The sequence below is a fragment of the Zootoca vivipara genome, chromosome 2, assembly GCF_965207765.1.
Source record: "Zootoca vivipara chromosome 2, rZooViv2.hap1.1, whole genome shotgun sequence".
Classification (NCBI taxonomy): Eukaryota; Metazoa; Chordata; class Lepidosauria; order Squamata; family Lacertidae; genus Zootoca; species Zootoca vivipara.
Window position 1 is genome coordinate 89,407,086 of NC_142584.1, and position 24,656 is coordinate 89,431,741.

Consider the following 24,656-nt stretch of genomic DNA (forward strand, 5'->3'; position numbering starts at 1 on the left):
AGCATACCATATAAAAATTGAGTAGTCTTCACCGCTCTTAAAACCATTTAAAAGCCCCCACATAAAAGGTAATAAAGATTCCTTGGCCACATTGTACAGTTAAAAAAGGGTAAAGGTAAAGGGTAAAGGGACCCCTGACCATTAGATCCAGTTGCAGATGACTCTGGGGTTGCAGCGCTCATCTCACTTTACTGGCCGAGGGAGCCGGCGTACAGCTTCTGAGTCATGTGGCCAGCAGAACCAGAGCAGCACACAGAAATGTCATTTACCTTCCCGCCAGAGCGGTACCTATTTATCTACTTGCACTTTGTTGTGCTTTCGAACTGCTAGGTTGGCAGGAGCAGGGACCGAACAACGGGAGCTCACCCCGTTGCGGGGATTCGAACCGCCAACCTTCTGATCGGCAAGCCCTAGGCTCTGTGGTTTAACCCACAGCGCCACCCAATTTCATTGGTGTTGCAGGTAACGAATGGACCTATGAAATTGGAGAATAATGTTTGGCCCACCTTTAGTTTGAACCAGCATGCCCCAATCTGATGACCATCACATATTTTGGACTGCAGCCCCAGTTAGCCCAGCCAAGTTGTAGTCTAAAAAAATAATAATCTGGAGGGGACTTTGGTAATGGGAGAAGGCTGCTTTAACCTATGGGTTTAATTTCCAAGCAAAGGGTCTGCTGGTTTCTCTTTAAGGTTTCCAGACTCAAAAGAGAGCAGGGCAATTAAAGGCACAGAAGTCCTGTCCTCTATTGAGTCTGGCAACCCTATCCTTGGAATATTCTAGCTTCAGAAACGACAGATTTATTTCTGCTTGTTTCAATGAACCATAGTTTAAACTAAGCAGAGTTTATCCTTTCTGGACATTAATGCTACTTATTTCCTCTTCTGGGATGCATCAGAAAAGAGGGAATGGGAGCCCTGAAGCTTGAGACAGAAGCAGCCTCGTTAGTGTAGCACTGAAATATGGTTTAGTGTTACCACCAAAATGGTGATTGATTTTCACCTGGGCTGTTGGAAGAAGAGAAGACAGGTTTCAAACTCTGATTATTATTATTTAACTAGGAGAGAAAATGAATGAAGGAAATGTTCAGCTATCAGAAAATATACATGTGTAAAGCATACAGCTCTGGAAGCTATAGATACTCACGTTTTATTTAAAATAAATCATACTTTGAAGGTGTTTGCTAAACCTCAACTCATTTTTTCAGTCATTAAAATATATTTCATACTTTCAAAGAATGTACCAGTGCATTTTGGTACAAAATAATCACAAGTCCACTTCATTACTCTTCAGTTTAAGTGACCATTAAAATGAGAACAGAACGTTTTTAAGGAGACATAACCTGAATAGCACACCTGGAGCTATTCTTATCCCTATTTGTGGCTTAGGGCAGTTTCCTTAAAGTACTTTTAGTCAGCAAAATTACAAGTTTAACTGTGTGTCCCAAAATTTCAGCATTCCTATTTCCAATGGATATTTTTTTCTAAGCTAATCCTAAAGTGACATGCAAAGCATAAAAACAGATTAAAAGCAAATACAGTGGTGCCTTGCAAGGCGAATTTAATTCGTTCTGTGAGTCAATTCGTTTTGCGAAAAATTCATCTAGCGAATCCCATAGGAATGCATGGAAATTCTTTATTTTTTATTTGCCCATAGGAACGCATTAATTGAATTCCAATGCATTCCTATGGGAAACCGCAATTTGCTAGACGAATTTTTCACAAAACAAATTTGTCTTGCGAGACAACCTCCGATCGCAAAACCCATTCGTCTAGCGAAAAATTTGTCTAGCAGGGCATTCGTCTAGCGAGGTACCACTGTATGCAAAAACATGAATTGAAAAATTTCACACACATACATACATTCTATGATCTTTGGGATATAGTATGCTGTTCTCCAAATTATAGTATGCTGTCCCCCAGATTTTTTATTTGTACATGCTTGTATCCAACAATACTGGTCTGCTTGTGCACTGAAACTTCCCCCTCCTCTCCTCTGCAGCCCTACACCCATCAAAATGTGTTCCAGCAACTTGGGGGACACTCCACAGAAGATTTTGGAGAGGAAAGTCCTTATGTGTTAACAAAACTCTGTTCACACAGTGTTGCATGTGTGTGTCTTACTTCCCTCTTCCTTCCATGCAGGGAGTTGCGTGTTCAGACCCAGAGACCTCCCCACTAAATAAATTCACACTTGGCTCAAATTTTGGTTTGGTTTTTGGCAGAATTTAGGCCACAACTTTATTGATTACAGAAAGTGAGGCTCTGGTTCGACTAGCTCCCTGCACCCTTGCAGGTAGCGATGACCCAGGGCACCAGCATAGGTCAGTCAAGGGTGAACACCCGGATAGGTGGAAAGCTGGAACAGGCTATGTCCACCACCCAGATGCCCCCCTGGACTCAGGCATGGGCACAACCACCTCACAGGGGTTGACCAAACCATTCGAGTCCCTGGATTCCTTTAATGGAATACCCTTCACATAGGGATGGCGAGAGCGTTCTCCCATCCCTATCACCCGAACCAGTGCCTATCCGCAACCTTACAAGTTGTGATGATTTGCTATGCGGCAGGTGAAACCCAAATGGCACCAGCCAAGTGGGGGAAGTTCCTGCCATGCCTCTGTCCCAATGACAGACGACACACGACGGCATATCAAGGTGAAGCACAACAAAGCCCTAAAAGTAGGGAGAGGTGGGCGGGTTTTCCGAATGCACGCACTGAAAGAGGAAGCTCTGGGTCACGTGCATGGGTATATATAGGTCCCTCAATCCATTTGGGCTGCACCCCATTAGCCAGATTGAACCCAACATCGAGGGACCTACCAATCAGGCGTTGTGACTGACCAATCTTACCCACCCACAACACAGGAGGTCGGTCTCCAGGTCTCACTGCAACATGTGCCCTCTTTGAGGGAGAACACGATGAACTTAAAACGAAAACCTTCCCTGAATCGGTAACATATCAAGGCAATGCTGGCAAGGTTAGTTACATTAGTGGACTGACCCCTCCCCTCCAACAGCAATCTACAGCTTCTATGTAAGAGAGGAGAGGCATGAAACACTTGGCTGAAAACACTCAATATTATGACTAGTCTTGAAATGCTTCTCTTTCCCCCTTTCTTGTTCCACACCCTACTGGAGCTGCTGCCCTTTCTTCTGGCAAAACACCCAACGGTTATAAAACTGTGGCCATGGGAAAATCTTCATTTGTTGAATGCCTGCCTGGCATGCAGCCAAAAAGGCAAAGGCTCAAAAATACTCCCTTATCCTGTCGGTTGTCTTTGATAATAAATGCAAATTTGCTTATGATGTACGCTTGAAAATATATATATGGGGATGGGGGAGCTCTCTTTAAATACAATCACTTAAGCATAATGAGCCGCTTAGTAATCTGGACCAAAGTCTTTTATAGACAAGCAAATTCTCCAGCATAGGGCTGGTTATAAAATATTCCCTTTCTTTCAGTATGCACCCACCTCTCTTGCCTTTACAGCACTATTATAGCTTTGGGCACGGTTCCCTGTATGCTTCCTTGAAGCTGTATTAGCATTTTAATGTTGCTGCTTTTTTAAAAAAAGAAAGAAAGAAATGCTTTAGCAACCGCACAGACTGCAGTATCTGCCAGCATAGTCTGGGATACTGACAGCCAGAGTCTGGGCTGAACTAACAGTAAACAGCTCCACCACATTTTATTGGCAATTACTGCTGAAGGTCACACATCAGCAGCGAGCCTAAATTCCAGGAAGAGGAAAAAAAAGATGCCTGTTATGTAACTGCTGCTTGGTTGTTGGCAGGTGCCCAACTGAGCAGTTCACTGCAATGTAGGAGGGAGGGAGGGAGAGAGAGAAGGCAAGTAGGACATCTCTCTGTTCCATTCAGCATCACCAGAATGCCCCCTTCAGGCAAAGTTTAATAGTTTCAGAAGAGTGATCAGTTCTTCTAAAAGCAATATATCTCACTCCAGCGTTCCATTTGATTCCTTCTGCTTTACAACTTACTTTATCAAGGCCATTAAAATTTTCAATTACTCCTCTTCCTCCTTTTTTTAAAAAAAAAAAAGAGATAAGGCTTACTTAACATATCCAGTTGCTACTGAAGGAACAACACGCCTCCAAGATCAATACAGGGCAGTTAATCCAGTTATGTAACCAGCAGAAATACAAAATTAAAGTTTTATTAGTCCTACATGCATATATATATATATATATATATATATATATATATATATATATATATTCCTCCCAGCACAGAAACCCATTTCACATAAGGTTCTTGGGCAACAAAGCTCTGAAGCTGGTGGTATGTAGGAAACACCATAGAATCATAGAGTTGGAAGGGACCCCAAGGGTGATTAGTCCAACCACATGGAATGCAGGAATCTCAACTAAAGTATCTGTGACAGGTGGCCATCCAACCTCTGATTAAAAAACTCCAAGGAAGGAAAGTTCACAACCTTCCGAGGGGGACCCTTCTAATGAGTTAGTTCTTCATTTCCCATTAGTTCAATCCCCTTCAATGGCCAGATTCACCTAAGATGGCATGTACTTGCCTCTATTCCAAGAGTTACTGTGCACATTAGGGTAATTGTTACCCAAGGTTTTCTGTTTCCTTCATTTTTCCAGGGCCGGCTCTACATAGACCCCCGGTGGCGCAGTGCACCACGGCGGGGGGCCGGTAAGCTGGGCTCCGGCCTGGCAAGGAGGGCGCCGCGCGGAAACCAATTGCGCCCTGCGAGGGCGGGGCGGGCGGCGGAGCGATCTCCGCCCCTCAGCACCAGGGCGCGCGATCTGCTGAAGACGGCCCTGCATTTTTCCTAGCAGAACTGCTGAAGGAGTTTCCAGGAGTTGGAGAGTTCTTATTCTCCTGTTCTTCTACTTTAAGGCAGCAGTTTCATGACTGCATAATTACTATTCACTGTATTTTTATCTCACCTTTCTTCTTCTGATACTTGTTCTGAGGTTAGGTTTAATATAACCAATGCTTCTCACTCCAAAAGGAATTTGCTTATCAGCAGCCGGTCCACAACTGCAGCAATGGAGTGTTAAGTTGAAAGCCCAGCACTTCAAGCAGAAATTCCATTGGTATAAATGGGGTATTTCTTATTTGGAAAACTCCACAGCTTGGTTAACCATTGCACTAGGCTACTGCTATTTTTTGTCAGCCTAGCCAGGATCCATTTCTTTACTTAATGTGTCACACACTATGTGCTGCTGGTGATCAGTACAAAGCACTAGTTAAATGTAGGACACACACCCACAAAAATAAGTACTGCTGCTTTTATTTCTGCATTGGACAAAGTGGGTTCTAGTGCATGAAACCTTGTGGAAGAAACCTGCAATTCTATACAGGTCAGAAACAAAAGACATCTAGTTGGGCTGGCAAAGAGGATGAGCAAATAATCGGACTTGCAAGAGCATATTTTATCAGAATGAACACTAAAAGGGTGAGTTTCTTTCATTGCACACTTTTACAGTTGCTGGTGGAAATCACGCAAAGGAAAACACTTTGGCTTCCTTACAGAGGCTTCAGGGAATCCAAACCACTGCCAGAAGACACTTTTAATAAACAGACAGCGCTCATTTCCTCTATTTATAAACACACCTGCTTGAAGCATGAAATCCTTCCACGCAAGGCAGCCAACAAAGTTCTTACTTGAAATCAAGAGCCTAAGTTCTAAATCGAGCCTGATCACTCTAGTTGATTTACTGCAAAACACAGCAGGCTACAATGGCCAGAGACTTGGGTGGGGAAGAGGAAAGAGTTTAAATGAAAATCAAAGCAAAAAAAACCTAACAGCCCCAAACTCCATCTAAATTTGTCACAAATTAGAGAAACACATGAAGCTTCTCTACACCAGCCTTCTCCAACTCAGTGCCTGCAGTATGTTTTTGACTGCTACTCTCATCAACCCTCTAAGCAGCTGTGATCCAAAACATCTAGAGGGCATCTGGTTGGGGAAAGCTGACCTATACTTTGAAGCCAACGTGGTCTAGGATGAGGCTGAAGAATAACTTAGCACCTTGGAGACAGCAGATTTCCAATACAGCATTCTAGGAAGCAGTTCACTTTGGTACAATTTCTTTATAAAAAAAAGCCAACACATCAATACAAAAAGGCTACAATATGCTTACACTCAATCAACTCTGCCACTTAGCTTATGCTCTCTTCCAGAACCTTGGAAGCATCTAGGTCCTAGAGTCCCTAATACTGTAGCAATGTAGACATAGACCAGATCCTATATATAAATAAATAAATAAATAATTTATTTATTTATTTATTTATTATTTATACCCTGCCCATCTGGCTGGGTTCCCCCAGCCACTCTGGGCAGCTTCCAACAAAACATTAAAATACAGAAATCCATCAAACATTAAAAGCTTCCCTAAATAGGGCTGCCTTAAGATGCCTTGAAAAGGTCGGGTAATTGTTGTTTTCTTTGACCTCTGATGGGAGGGCGTTCCACAGGGTGGGTGCCACTACCGAGAAGGCCCTCTGCCTGGTTCCCTGTAACTTGGCTTCTCGTAGCAAGGGAACTGCCAGAAGGCCCTTGGCGTGTCCGGGTAGAACAATGGGGGTGGAGACGCTCCTTCAGGTATACTGGACCGAAGCCATTTAGGGCTTTAAAGGTCAGCATCCTAGTGACATTTAAATAGCAGCAGTCAACTTGGATTGGAATGAAAATTTGGCAGCGGAGAAGATGACCAACACTACTACCTTGAGCCAAAGTAAAAGCAACCAAGCCCTATCCATTTGCCTGAGAAGGAGCAGCTGCAGTAGGCTTGTTCCCAGTCAACCACTTTCCAGACTCTCAGCTTCCCCAACTGCCAGTTGCCCTGGGACTGCAGCAAAATGTATCCTGGCCTCTGCTATCAGCTAGGAGACATAGGGTTGCTGAATCGTATGGACTTTGTGTGCATCTTATTGCAAACTACTTTAAGCCACCTTTGGGATCAAAAGAGGTGAAATGTAAATATTATAAATAAACATTCACCATTTTCTCAGAGCTATTCAATGGGGAAATAAGAAAAATTGCTATACTTAAGAGACATTTCAACACCCATCAATGAATGTCTTTATGTATTCAAAATGTACATTTTCCAAGTTACCTAAAGTGTACCCCAGTTCTACCCATGTCTACTCAGAGTAAGCTCTAGAATTCAATAGTTCTACTCCCACATGCAAAGGATTGCAGATTTAGCTTTATAGGTGTCCCCTTCAAAGCTGCAGTCTTATTGATTGGATTGATTCATTAATCCACAATAAAAATTCACCACTTGGTTTTGCTCTTCCATTCAGTTACCTAGATTCATATCTCCACTCCAAGTTTTAGGGTGTATGGCTGCTTTTCACTTTAGGAGATAAATGTAAATCTTTCAGCGTCACTGATCCCAGCTCTCTATTAGAATGAAAACTTTGGGTCAGCTAGTCCCTGAAAGACTCACTCTGTTTAGGTGTCAGCCTAGGGAAATTAATCAACAATATAAACAGTAATATTGGACTGCACTGTTATAGGGCGGTGTCTCCCAGGTAGCAACAGCCAGTTTCCAGGAACCAAGGCATTACCCTATTTCTGCATATCTAAACATGCTTAGTGCCAGCATTTCTCAAAACAGCAGTCTTTCCTGCTGCATGGCAAACTATTTTGGAAACTGAAAGTCCTTTAAAAGGCAATTTGAGATACGGCATGGGCTCAAAAGCTTCACTAGACATGCTCAAGTCTATATGCAAGCCCGGTGAAACCATTTGGATCCCATATTTTAGTTGTCTTTCCCACATTTTAATTACTTAGAATGGCAGACAAAGGGGTTAAACCAGGCATCCCCAAACTTCGGCCCTCCAGATGTTTTGGACTACAGTTCCCATCTTCCCCGACCACTGGTCATGTTAGCTAGGGATCATGGGAGTTGTAGGCCAAAACATCTGGAGGGCCGAAGTTTGGGGATGCCTGGGTTAAACCTCCTCCATCCTTGCATCTTCATTAACTGCTTCTAAATACACAAAAATAATATTTGGGTGGGGCGGGGCGTTACATTATATTTAGTAATGGAAATGATGGCTACCTCTCCATTCTACCTTTCAAGAGAGGATAAAAACGTTGCCTCCAGAGGACATTTGGACAAAATTGATGTTGAAGGATAACAGACAATATAATTACTTTTTTCCTCAGTGCAGGCACTGGCAAGTTACATTCTACTACATCACTAGCACAAGTACACGAACCACAACGCTTAAGCACTGGCAAAACAGCACGACAGATTACAAGGCTACAAACAGTACATTTTGGAGAAAAAGAAAAAAATGCAAAACCTCAGCATTATCCAATTCGCCAAGTGCAATCAACTGGAAAGTGGGGAAAAGGGAGGAGAAAAAGTTGAAAACAAGAATTAATACAAGAGAAGTTGCAAGTAACCAGGTGATAGGAGAGCACCAAGATCCACAATGCATACTCTACCAACAACCAGCGCCAATATTGTATTTGTAGGATACTGTGTGTAGCAAAGAAAAAAGTGGCAAATCATAGGAATACAATGTAAAATCTTCCTGTTGTCCCCTCCCTATATGTAGCCATGGCTGGCAGGGAGGGCTTCTGGGACTAATAAATACAGAGGGAGTCAAGAATGCTTTTCCGCCTCCGAGTCAGGGGTTTTAAGAGCTCACCTCTCATGTGTGCTAGTTTCTTACGAAGCACCTGAATTTCTTATCTGATTCTTAACTGAGTGAACTTTACTGGCACCTCAAGACTTACATAACCTTAGGATTCAGATGTAACATAGTTTATCCTCATACAAGTGGACTTCATAGACCATATGCAATATTATTACTGTATTATTATTATTATTATTATTATTATTATTATTATTACACTAAGGCTCCTGGGAAACCATGTGAAGTATAGTAGAACAATCGTTTAGGGCTTACATTGGGGTGGCTGTCCTTTGGCCCACCGGGTTTTGCTGGACTACAGTTCCCATCACCCTTGACCGCCGGCTGGCTGGGCTTGGTGGGAGTTGAGGTCCAACAGCACCTGAAAGGCTGCAGGATAGCCACCTCTGATTTAAACCATTGGTTATCCTAGGCTAGCAGCCCTACAAGTATTTTCACTGATTTCAATATTTTCAGTATTTGTTTAGGCAGTGAGTAGGAAGGGAACCCCTGGGAAAAAAACCAGAATCACTTTCTCCTTGATTCTGTATTCATTATGTGATAAAAAGCCAAGTAAGCCATTCTATGGTCAGGTATCCTCAACAGCGAAGAAAAAGGTATGGCTGAGGTACTTTGGTATTCCCAGCCTGTCTTAAAAATACCTAGGATAATAACAACAGCAGCAATTCAATTGTGCACAACGTTTCAGATGTTTTTACAATGCAGAAAGTAGACAAAGATAAGGACCCAGTACTGATGTTTCTTTTACTACGCTGCAAACAGAAAGACAGAATAAAAGACAAGATAATATACGGTAAATTAAAGTACCTTCTCTCCATAGCCTCTATCTTTGGTCATCATTTCCCTGAGTGTCTGTAATACTTTAATACAAAGTTTCTCCTCATTTTCCTCCAGCAGCTGTTTAGTATGTTTTATTAACCTGAAAACAACCAATTGATCACAGTTTGTTTCAGTACTAGAAATTCTAATTGGTTAGGAAGGCATTCGTGGCTATTTAAAATCAAGGGTCAAGAGGGAGAACAAGTTGGCTAGCATATGCCATATTCTTCTGTTGTTTATATTTGCCGCGTTACTGGTGATAGGTGTCACACAACAAGGTCATTTTGACTCACAATTCTCCTATATGTAAGGTCTACAAGGTATAATGATAAAATAAAGGCTGCTTTAAATATGGAATAAGGAATCTATAAGTGCTGTTATGGTATTTCATTCAATGTAAGTCCTCATTGATGGCAAATGAACCATGTGATTCTGGGGTGCTGTTTTTGGAAGCTATTAGGTCACTTACCTATTTTCATGCTCTAAAACAGGCATCCCCAAACTTCGGCCCTCCAGATGTTTTGGACTACAATTTCCATCATCCCTGACCACTGGTCCTCTTAGCTAAGGATCATGGGAGTTGTAGGCCAAAACATCTGGAGGGCCGAAGTTTGGGGATGCCTGCTCTAAAAGTATTTATGGTCTAAAAGTTATCAGACTCTTTCATTGTGAATTGTTCTGAAGGACTGAACAAAGGAACACAACTACAACCTAAAGAAAGGCAAGCTTCTGGGCACTTACTCATCCCTAATCATTCTGCTGCTTGTGTTGCACTAAGCTCTGTAGGATTGCTTGACCTTGTTGTCCCATCTTGACCTGTTGTGGTGTAGCTACCACAGACAAACCATGAACTGCAAACCACAGGGATAAAAACAACAACATGGTTATAGCTCATGGTTTGTTTTGAGAGCACTAAACCATGAGCCTGGGTTCAGATGACACACTATGGCAAACTGTGGCTTAGTTCAGTGCACCACAGGAGTAGAACGGCCAGGGAGGAGCAAATCAGCCAGGATCATATCTCCGGGAGCCTTCATATTTGTTCGTTCATGCTAAGCCATGGTTAAGACTTAAAGAGTTATGTGTGAACTGGGCTAATATGACATTACACTTTTTTTATATATCTTACAAGTCATTATGGAGGGAAGGCTGTTTTTGAGGGCAGTCACACATCTAGTTCTGTCATTGAAATCCTGAGAACCAGCAGAACAAAATGGAAATTTCTTCAAAAGAAACTTGAGAAAATGGCACTGTCCTACTGGTCCCGATACTGCCCACACGGCGGGAAATATGGTGAACCATAACTCTGCATCCAGGTTGTTGAAGCTGCACTTCATATTTTTGGGGCCCCCATTGATCAGTGTTCCTGTTACAGCACCTGCAGTATAGTTTAGTTTTCTTCAACCATAAAGATGTTGCCTGTATCCAGAACCTTTTACTGACAGCCTGATCCATGTGCAAATCTGCAAATATCTCACCAAAGATAAATGATAACAAGCTGAGATTAGAATACGGTGCAACATCCTAAAATAATGGTTTAGAAGACAAAGGAAAAAAGGACCAGGATTTACTGGAAGAGGATTAAGTAAACACAACTCCACCACTCACTTGCAGATGAAACCTCCACTTTCGCATTTCCTTCTTGCATCTGTATTCTCTGGGAAGAGCAGCTCTGGTCTATGAAGGACGTCCACCAATACAGACAACTCAGCCTGGACAAGCGGGCGCAAGCGATCTTCCAGAGCAGACACTATATCCTGAAGTGCAGACACATAACAGTTTAAAATTAACATTGGGAAATTTGTAGGGACTAAAATGTTTTTAAAAGCAGTTTCTGGCTACGCCCATGAGTCAGTGGTGGATGTTCTTTGCAGCCCTCCGCTGTCTGCAAAGAAGTTCAGATAGGGGAAAGGGAGAAAATGTGGTACAAATCCTCTGATCCTTCTCAGTGGGGTCTGGGGAGTTCACTGTATCCTGCAGTGCCGCGTAATCCTGTGCCTGCCAACTTGAAAGGCACAACAGGAGTGACCTAGGAGTGTGTCCCTGCCATTACTGGCATGATTTGTGAATACAGTGGTACCTTGGTTCTCAAACGCCTTGGTACTCAAACAACTTGGAACCCAAACCCAAAAAGTTCGGTTTGCGAACTTTTTTCGGAAGCCGAACCTGCTCCGTTGTTTTTTTAAAATGATTTTTATTCAATTTTCATAAAACACACACATAGAAAACAAAACAAACAAAAACAACAAAAAACATACAATGTCAGAACAAACACGTTAACACAATAGCAACACTACACATATAACTTTACCCTCAATTTCCTAATCATTGTCTTATGCACTTCCCCTTTCCCCCCTTTCTGATTTCCCATTTATTATCTTCTTTAGCAATTTCCCTTCCACCTAATTTTTTAATCCTTTTCATTTTAATATCCTTTACTTTAAAATCCTACCCCTCCCAGACATCCCCCTGCCACAAGGGGAATCCAGAATGAGGTAGGACAACAACAAGAATCCTTTTTTTACCATTGAACCCCACCCCACCCCATCACCCTCCCCTGCCACCAGAGGGTACAGTATAAGGGGGGCAAATAGCAGCGGAGGGCTGCCCAACTGTCCTAAAATATCAAAAAATTACTATTCTACTTTACAACTTATTTATCTATCTCTATTTCACACAATTATATTATTCATCTCCTTCCCCCTATAAACCCCTTCCAAATTTCTCCAAAAACTTCAATATTTTGATCTTAATCCACATTACATTACATTTAATAATCATAATTCTCTTCCACCCCTTTATTGCTGCAGGTTTCACAAATTTTCAATGTTAGTATTGAAAATTGCTTCTCATTCTGGCCATAATTTTCCATCCTCTAATATTACACGATCTTTCACTGCTTCTTTCTGTTCAAGTTCCACCTTTCCCTCCTCCAAATCTTCTTCTTTTCCCTCTTTTCCCAAGTTTTCTTCAGGATGCTATGTAACAGGCATCCCCAAACTGCGGCCCTCCAGATGTTTTGGACTACAACTCCCATGATCCCTAGCTAACAGGACCAGTGGTCAGGGATGATGGGAATTGTAGTCCAAAACATCTGGAGGGCCGAAGTTTGGGGATGCCTGGTCTATGTCTTCTAGACTGTGCTGTGGGAGGAGCGACTTCACACAGCTTTCTAAATGTGTTATCTATGCCAGCGTTTCTCAACCGCTGTTCCGTGGCACACTAGTGTGCCGCGAGACGCTGGCTGGTGTGCGGCGACGAGAAGGGCAATTTGCATTGTCACGTGCCTGGCAGCCGCCAATAGACAGCGCTGACTCGCCGGAAAGGAAGCCAGCCGGGTCACGGCGCGGGGCGAGCGCAGCTCTCAACAGCCACCACCACGGGAGGGTGGTTTTAGACAAACTTAAAGAAGCTGGCTGGATGAGCTCAACCTGAAACTTGCTGAGCAAAGGATTGTGCTGGCAGAGAAATCAGCGGCTTGTGAAGCCTTATTACAGGAGATTGCAACCAACACAGCAATTGGCAAGTGTTTCTTACAGTCATAATTATATAGTCAATATAGGGCGGCACAGAGTTAAATTTTTTAACTTTTTTAATGGTGGTGTGCCTCGTGATTTTTTTCATGGAACAAGTGTGCCTTGGCCCAAAAAAGGTTGAGAAACACTGATCTATGCGGTTCTGAATTACATTGAATACAATCCTCATTGTGCAAAACACATCCCTGTAAATGAAATATGTGTGGCTTACAGAAGCAATACATGCTGTCTTGAATACCTCCTGCACAAGCCACTAATGCCATTTCCCTTATTCGTGTAAATACAATCTAAATCTTAAAAATAAAAATAAAAAATGAGAAGAGTTCTGGCTGGATCAGGCCAATGGCTCATCAAGTCAAGTGTCCTGTTCTCACAGTGGCCAACTATGTCTATGGGATGTCCACACTCAGGACCTGAACGCAACAGCACTCTTCCTGCTTTTGATTCCCAGCAACAGATAGAAGTATACTGCCTCCAACAGGGGAGAACTGAACATAGCCCTTGTGACCAGTTGCAATTACCAGCCTTATCCTCTAGTCTTATGAATTCGTCTCATCGTCTTTATGTTCATGGGAGGATTTTAAGCAGAGGTTGGATGGCTGTCTGTCATGGATGCTTTAGTTGAGATTCCTGCATTGCAGGGGCTTGGACTAGATGACACTCGGCATTTCCTCCAATTCTACAATTCTATGATTCCATGGAGTGAATTCTATAGTTTAACTACCGGTAGGTGTTGTGTGAAGAAGTACATTCAGGTTCACTGGAGGAATCTGAGTTCTAGTACCATGAGAGAGATCCATTTTCTCCACACTATCTTATACCTCTATATCACGTCCCCTCTAACTTGCCTTTTCTCCTAACTAAAAAGTTCCAAATGTTGTGATGTTTCCTCAGTCATTTTGGTTGCCCTTTTCTGAAACTTTTCCAGCACTAGAATAGCAGCAAAAAGTGTACACATTATGATGCAACAAAAACGGTACACATTATGCAACGTGTCGTCTCAGTATATGTTTCTATAAAAGTTTTATGTTTTATTTTCAATCCATTTCCCAATGACCCCTAACACTGAATTTCACCTTCTTGCAGCTTCAACAAGCTATCTACCAGAACCCCAAGGGCTCATTCCTGGGCAGTCACTGCCAGTCCAGACCCCAATAGAATATTTTTTGAAATTTGGAATTTTTTCCCCTGTCCCAGTGTGCATCACTTTTTTGCCATTTTATTGCCCATTTGCCCAGTTCAGAAAGATCCTTTTAGAACACTGTGCTATGTACCCACCTGCAATCTCTCAATGATGTTGCGGTAATCCCTAGAAGCAGCCATCACCGAATCTCTCCGAGCAGCATTCCTTGCTGTCATCCTCCAGTTCATTGCTGTTTTTTGTACTATGTTGTGAGATTTCAGGAAGAGGTTGTTTACTTGGCTGTCCAGATCAACTGGGATGGCAATTGCTCTGCTCTTTGCTGAAACAGATAAACGAAAGTGTCTCCATGATCCAACAGTATGTCACAGAATGTGCATTTCAGAAAGTTTTTCTTCTCATAAGGTGCTTATTCATATTGATCATACAAAATCTAGATATATTACGGCAAGTTCCAACAAGGAATTTTGTTCACTTCAGGGGTGGGAGGCGGAGAATTGTTGTGAGTAGAACAAACAAATATCATTTTTTACTCCGTGTCATCACAAATACATTGTTGTAGCACACTATGAAATAGTTGTATGGGTTGGATCAAAAATTGTGCAGATGAAAAGGCTGCATGTGCAATTGGATTTTCTGACATGTTCTCTCCACTACAGTACCTGGAACATTTTGTTCAACATTTTTATGACTTGGACAAGGATGTATAGGGGGTGGCTTATCAAATTTCCCTATGACCCAAAGCTGGGAGGGGAAGCCAACATCAAAGATTACAGAATCATGATTCAAAATGATCTTAACAGCTGGAATGGGAATTGGAATTTAGCAGAGATAATGAAAACTCCTGCATCTTAAGTACAAAATAACAGCAACGGGTGCAAGGACTGGGGAGAGACCAGGTCTAGGTGTCTTGATCGCAAGTTGAACGCGAGCCAGTGGTGTGATGCATCTAGAATCTTAGGCTATTTTAAAGGACACATAGAACCCAGATCATGGGAAGTAATAGCTCTGCTCTATTCTATGTTGGTCAGACCCATACAATTAGTACAATTAGTACACACATCAACTGAAACAGAACAGTGTGTTAAAACTATATTATGCACATAAATGACTGCAAGCATATTTGTGCATTACCATGGTAATGAACTATTCTAGCTATTAAAATTCCTTTACTCTACTTAGATTTAATTTCTTTAAAATGCTTTAAAATCATCTCATTCTTCGACACGAGTCATGTTAAAGTTAAAAAGAATATATGCACAACTGTATATTAAACACAGTTCAGTTATACAGAAAAGCATGGCCCCTTGGCAGTACCTTGTGGCAGGAACAACCATAGGCTAAGGATGTGAAACATGCAGAATGAACAGCACGTTTCTGCACTGATGGAAAAGCCCCCCAGGTACCACATACGTAGCAGGTTTGAGAACATTGTCAATATTCTTGCCAAAAACAAAAATGTAAACAGCAGCCAGATATATACACTTTTGCAAAATTGTGGGAAGAGCAGAGGAGGTCTCCTTCCGCATCTTCTCAATTCTGGATTTCAGAACCTAATCCATGGGTAGGCAAACTAAGGCCTGGGGGCCAGATCCAGCCCAATCGCCTTCTAAATCCAGTCAGCGGACAGTTCAGGAATCAGTGTGTTTTTACATGAGTAGAATGTATCCTTTTATTTAAAATGCATCTCTGGGTTATTTGTGGGACCTGTCTGGTGTTTTTACATGAGTAGAATGTGTGCTTTTATTTAAAATGCATCTCTGGGTTATTTGAAGGGCATAGGAATTCGTTCATTCCCTCCAAAAAAATATAGTCCGGCCCCCCACAGTCTGAGGGACAGTGGACCGGCCCCCTGATGAAAAAGTTTGCTGCCCCCTGACCTAATCTTTCAGTGTCAGGTCATATCATGCATCCATAGCACACAATGAAATTCACCTTTTACCGATTATGGATGTGGCCTCAAGCCAGTTTCAGGAACCAGCAAATAGTTATTTACTCAACAAAGTTTACACACCTGCATGAAGCTGATTTAAGCCAATGAATTCCTGAGCAAGTATTTGTGAATTCAGCTGTCATTTTTATTTTATTTTAAAAAAGATCAATAGAAATAAACAAGATTTGAATCTGCTGACTAATCCAGTCAACTGCACCAATATAAAAATCATTGATATACATCAATCAGCACATGAGAAGCCAGAAGTATTAACAAGGGCAAAGAAAAATATTTTGTCTGTACCCAGAACATGTGTTTATGTATATTTTGCATATAGCAGCATTTACATGGAAGGGCTGTTTTGGTCTATGAATAACATCCACCAGGAACCAAGAGAGACAAGTCAGCCTGGATAACTGAGTGGTAAGGTTAAAACAAAAACTGCCTAATAAAAAGTCATGGTTTGTCTGCATAAAAATTTGTTAAAGATTTAGAACGGCAAAATAGTGGTGTCTAAATATGGAGAGTATTCAAAGTAGGGCATGGTTATTTCATCCCTCTTTTATCTGTTTAGTAAGAAATCTGTTTGTTCTTTCAAATGGACAAGAGCTTGCCAGGCAACTTCAGCACCACTTTATTAAGTGATGGTACTCCAGATCTGCTCATTGTCCCACATGCCTTGGGACTAAGCCAGTCACATCTCAAAAATCAGCTAGAAATTGAATATCTCATGTGTGTTGTTGGTTACAAAGACAGATCAGGCACACAATAGTTCAAATTATATATTTTATTGGACTTGCTATTATTGCGAAGGGCAGTAAAATTTGAGATTGCACAGAACTTGGCCTGTAAATCTTAAAAGGCTCCCAGGCTCATCAGTACAAATTGTCTCAATAAAAAGTATCACTTGAACCACTATAAAAATAGTGGAGGGAACTGGAGAAGATGGATCTTGGAGCGCTTTTGCTGCCACTCAACAGGTGCTCTGATAAGCACTGATATAATCTAAAGTAACAGATGTTGCATATATTACGTTTAAATCCATGCACACAGTTTTCTTACCTACATCTGAAAGTACTCTGATACAGCTTTCCACTGATGCTTTTTGGCTGGGCATGAGCCAGTTGCAGTGATACACTCTGAACACACCTTGCAAGAGCTGCACAAACACAGGCTGGCGAGTCTGAAACAAACACACACCCCACAAGCGTAAGTCTGAGGCGGGGGAACAGAAAGCTTCTTCTTACATTTGGAGAACTAAGGGGTCTGTCAGGATGCTAAGCAAACTAGTGGGTTTGTTCAGGAGTCCCAAGACACTTTGAAAGCAAAACCACATTGAGCTTCTGAGCTACATATGCATTGTAAAACAGTAAAAAGATTGTGACTGACTTAGATGATCAAGTTTAACTAGGACATGCTTAGCGCACGCTAACTTGATAAAGGAAAAGATAGAAAAAACATATTTCTTTAAGAATTTACGGATAAAAAAGCAATTAAATTTACAACTGACCAGCAGGTGGCTCTATAACGTTATTAAAACTTAAGGAAGGAGGAAGAAATTATTAAGGCTCTATTGCACAATTAAAAGTGTTCCTAAATAATTTTTATTTTGATCGTTCTGGAATACAGCTTACCATATTTTTCTGTGTATAAGACGCCCCATTTTGGGGGGACTCAAAATTAAGAAAATGCACTATGCACTATCCGTGTATAAGATGACCCCTTATTTTAAACTTCAAAAATTTAGTAAAAATGTAGTCTTATACACAGAAAAATACGGTATATATTTTAAATGTCTCTAAAAGTCTACATTCCTAGCTTCAGGGTTGAAAGCAACATAACTAACCAGTGTGGAACAAAGAGATACAGGAATATATTGTAATATTTTTCCACTATGGATAGGCTGGATACCCCGAGATTATCAGAATTCTACTGTGCCAAATCTCACCCATGACTGACATTTCCTAAACCAGTAATATAATTACTGTGTTGTAGTGCAGGGGTAATAATTGTGTTCAGGCTCTTTATTTTAGCAAGGACTAGCAACTGTCAGGGACCCAGGTGGCGCTGTGGGTTAAACCACTGAGCCTAGGGCTTGCTGATCAGAAGGGCGGCGGTTCGAATCCCTGTGACGGTGTGAGCTCCCTTTGCTTGGTCCCAGCTCCTGCCAACCTAGCAGTTCGAAAGCACGTCAAAGTGCAAGTAGATAAATAGGAACCGCTACAGCGGGAAGGTAAATGGCGTTTCCATGTGCTGCTCTGGTTTGCCAGAAGCGGCTTTGTCATGCTGGCCACATGACCTGGAAGCTATACGCCGGCTCCCTCGGCCAATAATGCGAGATGAGCGCGCAACCCCAGAGTCCTGTCACGACTGGACCTAATGGTCCCTTTACCTTTAGCAACGCCAAAAGGAATATTTTTCCAGGGATGTGTAGACAAGCCTACCAATAGTAGAAAAAAAACCCCAATTAAAAAAACCCAATTATCATAGCTATTATCTACATCTTAAGCATCTCAACTAGCTAATGGAAGTTAGTGACACTAACACAGAAACTAAAGCAGATAAGGAGCTTCCAAAAAGTACCTCTTTTAGTTTGGCAAAGACTGATTGCTGTTATATGGAGAAAGTGTGTAAAAAGCATTAGAGAAAAGAAGGGAGAAACATATTTTGAAAGAGCATGGGCAGGAAATAAAAGCAGTCATTACCCACAGGAACTAAAACTGTCAGTTACATTAGAAAGAAGTCAATTTAAATATAGCCATCCATGTTATTTCAGGTTAAGCTCAAGCACTCGTGGATAGACTTTCAAGCCATCACATCTTCCTCTCTGTTTCAACATGGGGACAATAACAATTTTCCTGATGTAACTGTGGAAAAATTCCCTATACTGTATTTCTATGGGATCCATTCACAGGCACAATCCCAAAATAGTTGCATGGACAAATTGATTCCATTTAACCTCTCCCTATGGAATATCTCTCACAATTCTCTCTGGATGCACAAAGTGATCCACAACAGAGTGTCTGTGGCAGCTGCATATCAGCACACACTCAGCAGATGCATCCCAATGGCTAATCTGCCAGTATTGCTCAAATCCCCAGAATGCAATGAAATCCAAACATACACCTAGCCGTGTTTTTGAATGAGTTTCTGATAGCCATTGCAAAATGTGAGAACTGAAGCATTTGGTGGGGGGGGGGGGTTGTTTAGAGAATAGTAAACCACCCGCAAGGCACCGTATGAAAAACTATTTAGAGGACTAGTGACAGATACTATTACTTTGATAAAATACATATTTTGTTATGTGCCAATGGCTTTTGATACCTATTAGGTCCGTAAATTACCATATAGCATATATTCAGCACAAAAAAACAGTGACAATTTGTTGTTGTCAAAGGACAGCTGGATATATAAAGGGCCCCATTACCTCCAGTAGCTTAGGGCCTCATCAAACCTAAATCTGGCCCTGTTCAGGACTAAGAGGCACGGCCAACACAAACATTCCATGAATGTTCACTTTATAAAAAAATTCCTTCAGTAGCAACTTAAAGACCAACTAAGTTTTTATTTTGGTATGAGCTTTCGTGTGCATGCACACTTCTTCAGATACACTGGAAACGGAAGTGTCAGGCCCTTATATATATATACAGAGGGTGATGGGGGTGGGTGGGTGGGGATGGGTGATGGGCTGATGGGAGTGGTAAACCTGTGGATGGCTGTTAACGGCTGCTGATGGAGCAGCCATCCACAGGTTTACCACTCCCATCAGCCCATCACCCATCCCCACCCACCCCCACCACCCTCTGCATATATATATATAAGGGCCTGACACTTCCGTTTCCAGTGTATCTGAAGAAGTGTGCATGCACACGAAAGCTCATACCAAAATAAAAACTTAGTTGGTCTTTAAGGTGCTACTGAAGGAATTTTTTTATTTTGCTTCGACTCAGACCAACACAGCTACCTACCTGTAACTGTTCACTTTATGTTGGCCCTAATCTTTTTTATAATGCTGGGACAGGTGTAGAAAAGGACAATCAAAATGATTAAGGGCCTAGAGAAATTCACCAAATATTACAATGTATAGAAGCTTCTCAGTTTACCAGGAGCAAGGTGTTGAGAAAATGGATAGAGAGAAGTCCTCCCCACCCCCTCTTTCGTAATACTAGAACCTGGGCTCATCCAATGAAGCTGAATTTCATTTTTCCTATTTATAGATCACTGAACCATCTGGAGATCCCAAAGTGAATAGTGGGAGATTTGGAACAGGCAGATTTTTCTGCTACAAGATGCAGTGACAGCCATCCAACTTCAAAAGTGGATGAGACAGGTTCACGGCGGGTATCAAAATGGCTACTAGTAACTGTGGCTAATATTCTACCTCAGCATGCCTCTGAATACCAGTTGCTTGGAACAGCAGTATGGGCTTGTTGTGGGGCTTCCCACAGGCATATGGCTGCCCACTATAGGAAACAGAATGCTCGACTTGATAGGCAGCAATACATGTCTCAGCCATGGGGACTGCGGCAATCACAGGAAACATGCGTACAGTCTGCATGGAGGGGAAATGTGTCACATTGTTCCTGTTTTTTTGGGACTTTCCCATACTCCAGCATTACTAAACGAATACTAAAGACGAGCAGGAAGCTCCCACACCCCCACACTTTTAGGGAAACGCGAAAAGACTGAAGCAATGGACTCACTGCTTTTGTAAGGTTGTGCCAAATGGCCATTTTCAAAATCAAGTTGGTGTTCTAGTGGGCGCCCAAACCTTTTTCAAAGAAGGCCAGATTTGATGATGTGAACATGCATGAGGGCAGACCAAAGTTGTTGAGCTTTTTTTATGATTGAAGTTGTTGAGTTTTTTCGGGGGTGGGTGGATTTTACCCCAGGAAATAAACTGCCACAGGGGCCAGATTGAACCGACCAACAGGCCGGATTAGGCCCCCAAAACGGACTTTGGATATGCACAAATGATGTTCTGCTTCACAGGTGGAGCAAACAGAAAATAGTAAAACAAAACTTTTTGTGTGGGTGGGTGTAACTGATTCCCCTTACTTTCTTACCTGCAGAGTTGTGCTTTGATCTGAGAATGGGGAACTGAAGAAAGTGGTAACTATACTCATCACTATTTCAGTCACATACTTCTCTAATACAGAATCCGCATGCTTCCTGTCACTGGTGTTGTTGCAAGTCTGGAAAACAATTCACATTAAAACAAACAAAAAACAAAAAAACAAAACCCTATTCAATAATGATAATTCCCCGACAAATGCAAGCTTTCACTTTCTGAAATATCATACACTAGACATAAACTCAAGTGATACATCACTCCTGACAGCAAACTCCTGACAGTAACGAGTGACACCAGAACTGTAGTCAAAATTGTGCCACTGACAAATGTGAGATACCTCAATTCTCAAGGGAACTTCAAGGTTTGCAAAAAGAAGCGGCGGAACCTGAGGCAGCAAAAGAAAACAGCCCATTGAGGACAGAGTGTGTTCTGTGGTCATGGAATAGAAAGTGAAATTGGAACATGAGGGTGGGAGAGAATAGAATGCTCTCTACTTAAAGGGAGTGGCCAGCTGAAGATCCAAACAGAAACGCTCATTTTAGGAGGGAGAATAAACTCTGCAACATTTTGTTGCAGGCATCATTTGTACAACACTGTAGCAACATCAACGAAGGCAGAAGTTCCCACAAATTCTAACTAAGAGACGGCAAGTCAAGAGAACAAAGAATTTCCCCCCACCTAATTTCAATTTGCCATACTTTATTTTGTTACAGCTAGAAGCAACCCAAGAGTGAGAAGGACTATAGTGCTAGAAACCTTGACTGTGTGAAGAGCCTTCAAGGCATGCGCAGATGTACTCTGTACATATAATTAGCCATGGCCATGTATCATCATTATTATTAAATCCTATAGCCATGGATGAATGAAAATGTATGAAACTACGGCAATGGGTATTACTTTCATGTGTGTTAACTATATGATATGGTGTGATTAGCAGTAAGAAAGAAGATTCCACCTAAACATTAGGAAGAACTTCCTGACAGTAAGAGCTGTTCGGCAGTGGAATTTGCTACCAAGGAGTGTGGTGGAGTCTCCTTCTTTGGAGGTCTTTAAGCAGAGGCTTGACAGGCATATGTCAAGAATGCTTTGATGGTGTTTCCTGCTTGGCAGGGGGTTGGACTGGATGGCCCTTGTGGTCTCTTCCAACTCTATGATTCAGTTATGGGTGCTTTGTGTCACTCAGCTTTTTTAATATTTCCAAATATTGAAAACACTTACCCTACAGATGTCAACAAGGAAATTCTCAAAGAGCTTCCACATGTGATTGCTTGTATAAATCTCTTTCATTTCAACTTCTGTGTCTACATAGCAATGATTTAGGAAATTTATATAGGCAATTTTAACCTGCAGACAGGAAAACACAGGTGATAAGAAAACCTTAGGAATGGCTGGCCATCTAATTATCTCTAATAATGAAGTTACAGTAATTGTTCTGCTGATAACAAGAATAATCTGCAGTGAACAGGATTTAACCCTGCTTCTGTAGTCCCGTCCCCCCCATTATAGGGATACTGACAACCACAGTGAGGTTAATGTGGCAAAACGATTGTTTTATAGGTAGGTTTTGAACTTCTTATAAAGTTGAATACTTGATTATGAAGGAGCTATGGTTGCTTTAAGAGCTAACTTGGAACCCTTCTGCTGTCTTACAGAAACCCCTCTTAGAAACCTTGTCAGGGAGCAGCAGGTCCTTAAATTTGAGTAGTAGATAGAAGTGACCAGAGAGTTATTTGGATGAGACTTCTGAATGAGAGAGGAAGGGGAAGAAAGGATGATGGACAGAATCTGACCTCAGGTATGCAGTCCTCATGGGTCACCACCCTAACAATGTCATCCAAAGGGAGGAGAGAATTGCACTTGATTTCCGTGTAGACATTTTTGCCCTCAGTGCAAACAGCCAACAGCTCAACTAAATGGATATGATACATTAGAGCACTGTTTTCATCCATCCTGTCCCGTTCTGATCTCATCATCTGCACTAGTGTCTGAAAAGAGGCCCTGTCATTGTAGAAAACAAGGACATCTTCCCCCGCGTTGACAAGCTGGCAAAACAAGAGCATTATGGTCCCATTAAACATAAAAAACAGAGAAAATGTAAAGTAATTAAGTTTTCATATGCACCAAGATGCATGCTCTCTCTCTCTCGATTGATTTCTATAGCTCTATCAGTCTACAAAGCACTTTACAATGCTTGTTTTGATCACTTAATTTATTTCCTAAATTTATAAACCACCACTAAGCACCAGGCCGGTACAAGCTACAAACTTTCAAAACGTACACATCTAAAATGTACACAATTTTAACAAAAGTAAAATTGCGGAAGCAGTAGTCCATAACCAGCTTGAGGGTAAACAGAAAAGAATCAGCTAGTTAATATAATGAAATGAAAATCTTTCATTTCGCTGCCAGACATTGGTGATGGTGACATGCAAATTTCTGTAAGGAGAGACTTCCTAATAAAATGTTCCTGGTTAGCTAACCATTTTGCTATTTTTTTTAAAAAAATTGTGCTTCGTGTGTTATTGCGTACATATTACTGTAAACTGCTCTGATATTTCCTGAGTTAGCAACAAATATATCACCCCCACCTATGTGCAACCAGCTTGCATGCAACGCCAGGAAATAAATAATAATTCAATTCCAAACTTTGTTGGATGCAACCCATTGCAATTAATCTTAGGTTTCACAATACTGACACCTAGGAAGCAGTGCCTGTCCTCCAACTAGTTTCTCTTTGCATGCATTTTACGCTCAGGCTGATTTTACGCTCACAAATATGTATACACAGCCTTCTCACCTCAGCCATGACCATATCCTGGCACTTTTTAATGAACTTTCCTTCAGCCTTAACAATTGTCTGCAGGAACTTAATGTACTGGACATTCCGTCCGTGTGTTTCAATACAGTGCACGAAGTGTTGAACCACCCGCTCATTAATCTCGCTGCAAAGCTGGAAGTTATTCATGAAGATATGTTGCATCGTTACAGCCTCCAGGATCTATTAAAAGGGATAGTAGAAGAGAAAAATGTGAATCCTGACAAAAGTCAACACCACAGCACTTTGGAAGCTTTTAGAGAATGCACATTAGAGCAAAACAGTAGATTTAGTGCTAACAGACAAACTTCTGAAAGCAAGCTGATGGAAGGCGAGTTTGGTCAGAGAAGATTCAGAAACCAGGCTTTCTGAACATATTGACACAGAAGTCTTTAGAGGATATTTTCCTATGTCCCTGAACTGCTTGAACTCTCTTTTTCTTTAGAAAACCTCCACAATAGGCCTACACCATGCCAAAAGCAACTTAGCAGCAATGTGTTGTGGCCTGCTTTTTTTGCAGTTCCAGCAAACCAGTAGAGAGAAGAAAAAGGCAGGTTGCACCGTAAGTTATTAGTGCATAAGGAACATAAGTTGTGCAGACCTAGTGTGCACAATGCAAGACATCTCATTCCTTCCAACTTATTACAGATTTCCTCCCCCAACCCCACCTCTCCA

The 24,656-nt window shown here is 41.6% G+C and overlaps 1 protein-coding gene across 7 annotated transcripts in view; it reads right to left on the reverse strand.

The window, feature by feature from the left end:
- ITPR1 (inositol 1,4,5-trisphosphate receptor type 1) overlaps positions 1-24,656 on the reverse strand; it is a 214,641-nt gene that overhangs the window by 78,120 nt on the left and 111,865 nt on the right. For 4 of the 7 annotated variants that reach the window (XM_088662377.1, XM_088662375.1, XM_088662379.1 and 1 more), the window contains 8 exons: positions 23,964-24,164; positions 22,957-23,208; positions 22,385-22,510; positions 21,159-21,287; positions 17,155-17,275; positions 14,297-14,481; positions 11,091-11,239; positions 9,471-9,582 (listed from right to left, as the gene is read on the reverse strand). In XM_088662377.1, coding sequence (XP_088518503.1) covers positions 9,471-9,582; positions 11,091-11,239; positions 14,297-14,481; positions 17,155-17,275; positions 21,159-21,287; positions 22,385-22,510; positions 22,957-23,208; positions 23,964-24,164 — 1,275 coding nt within the window. Of the gene's footprint in view, positions 1-9,470; positions 9,583-11,090; positions 11,240-14,296; positions 14,482-17,154; positions 17,276-18,484; positions 18,533-21,158; positions 21,288-22,384; positions 22,511-22,956; positions 23,209-23,963; positions 24,165-24,656 lie in introns of all 7 variants that reach the window. The other 3 variants (XM_088662374.1, XM_088662376.1, XM_088662373.1) reach the window with 1 other exon arrangement.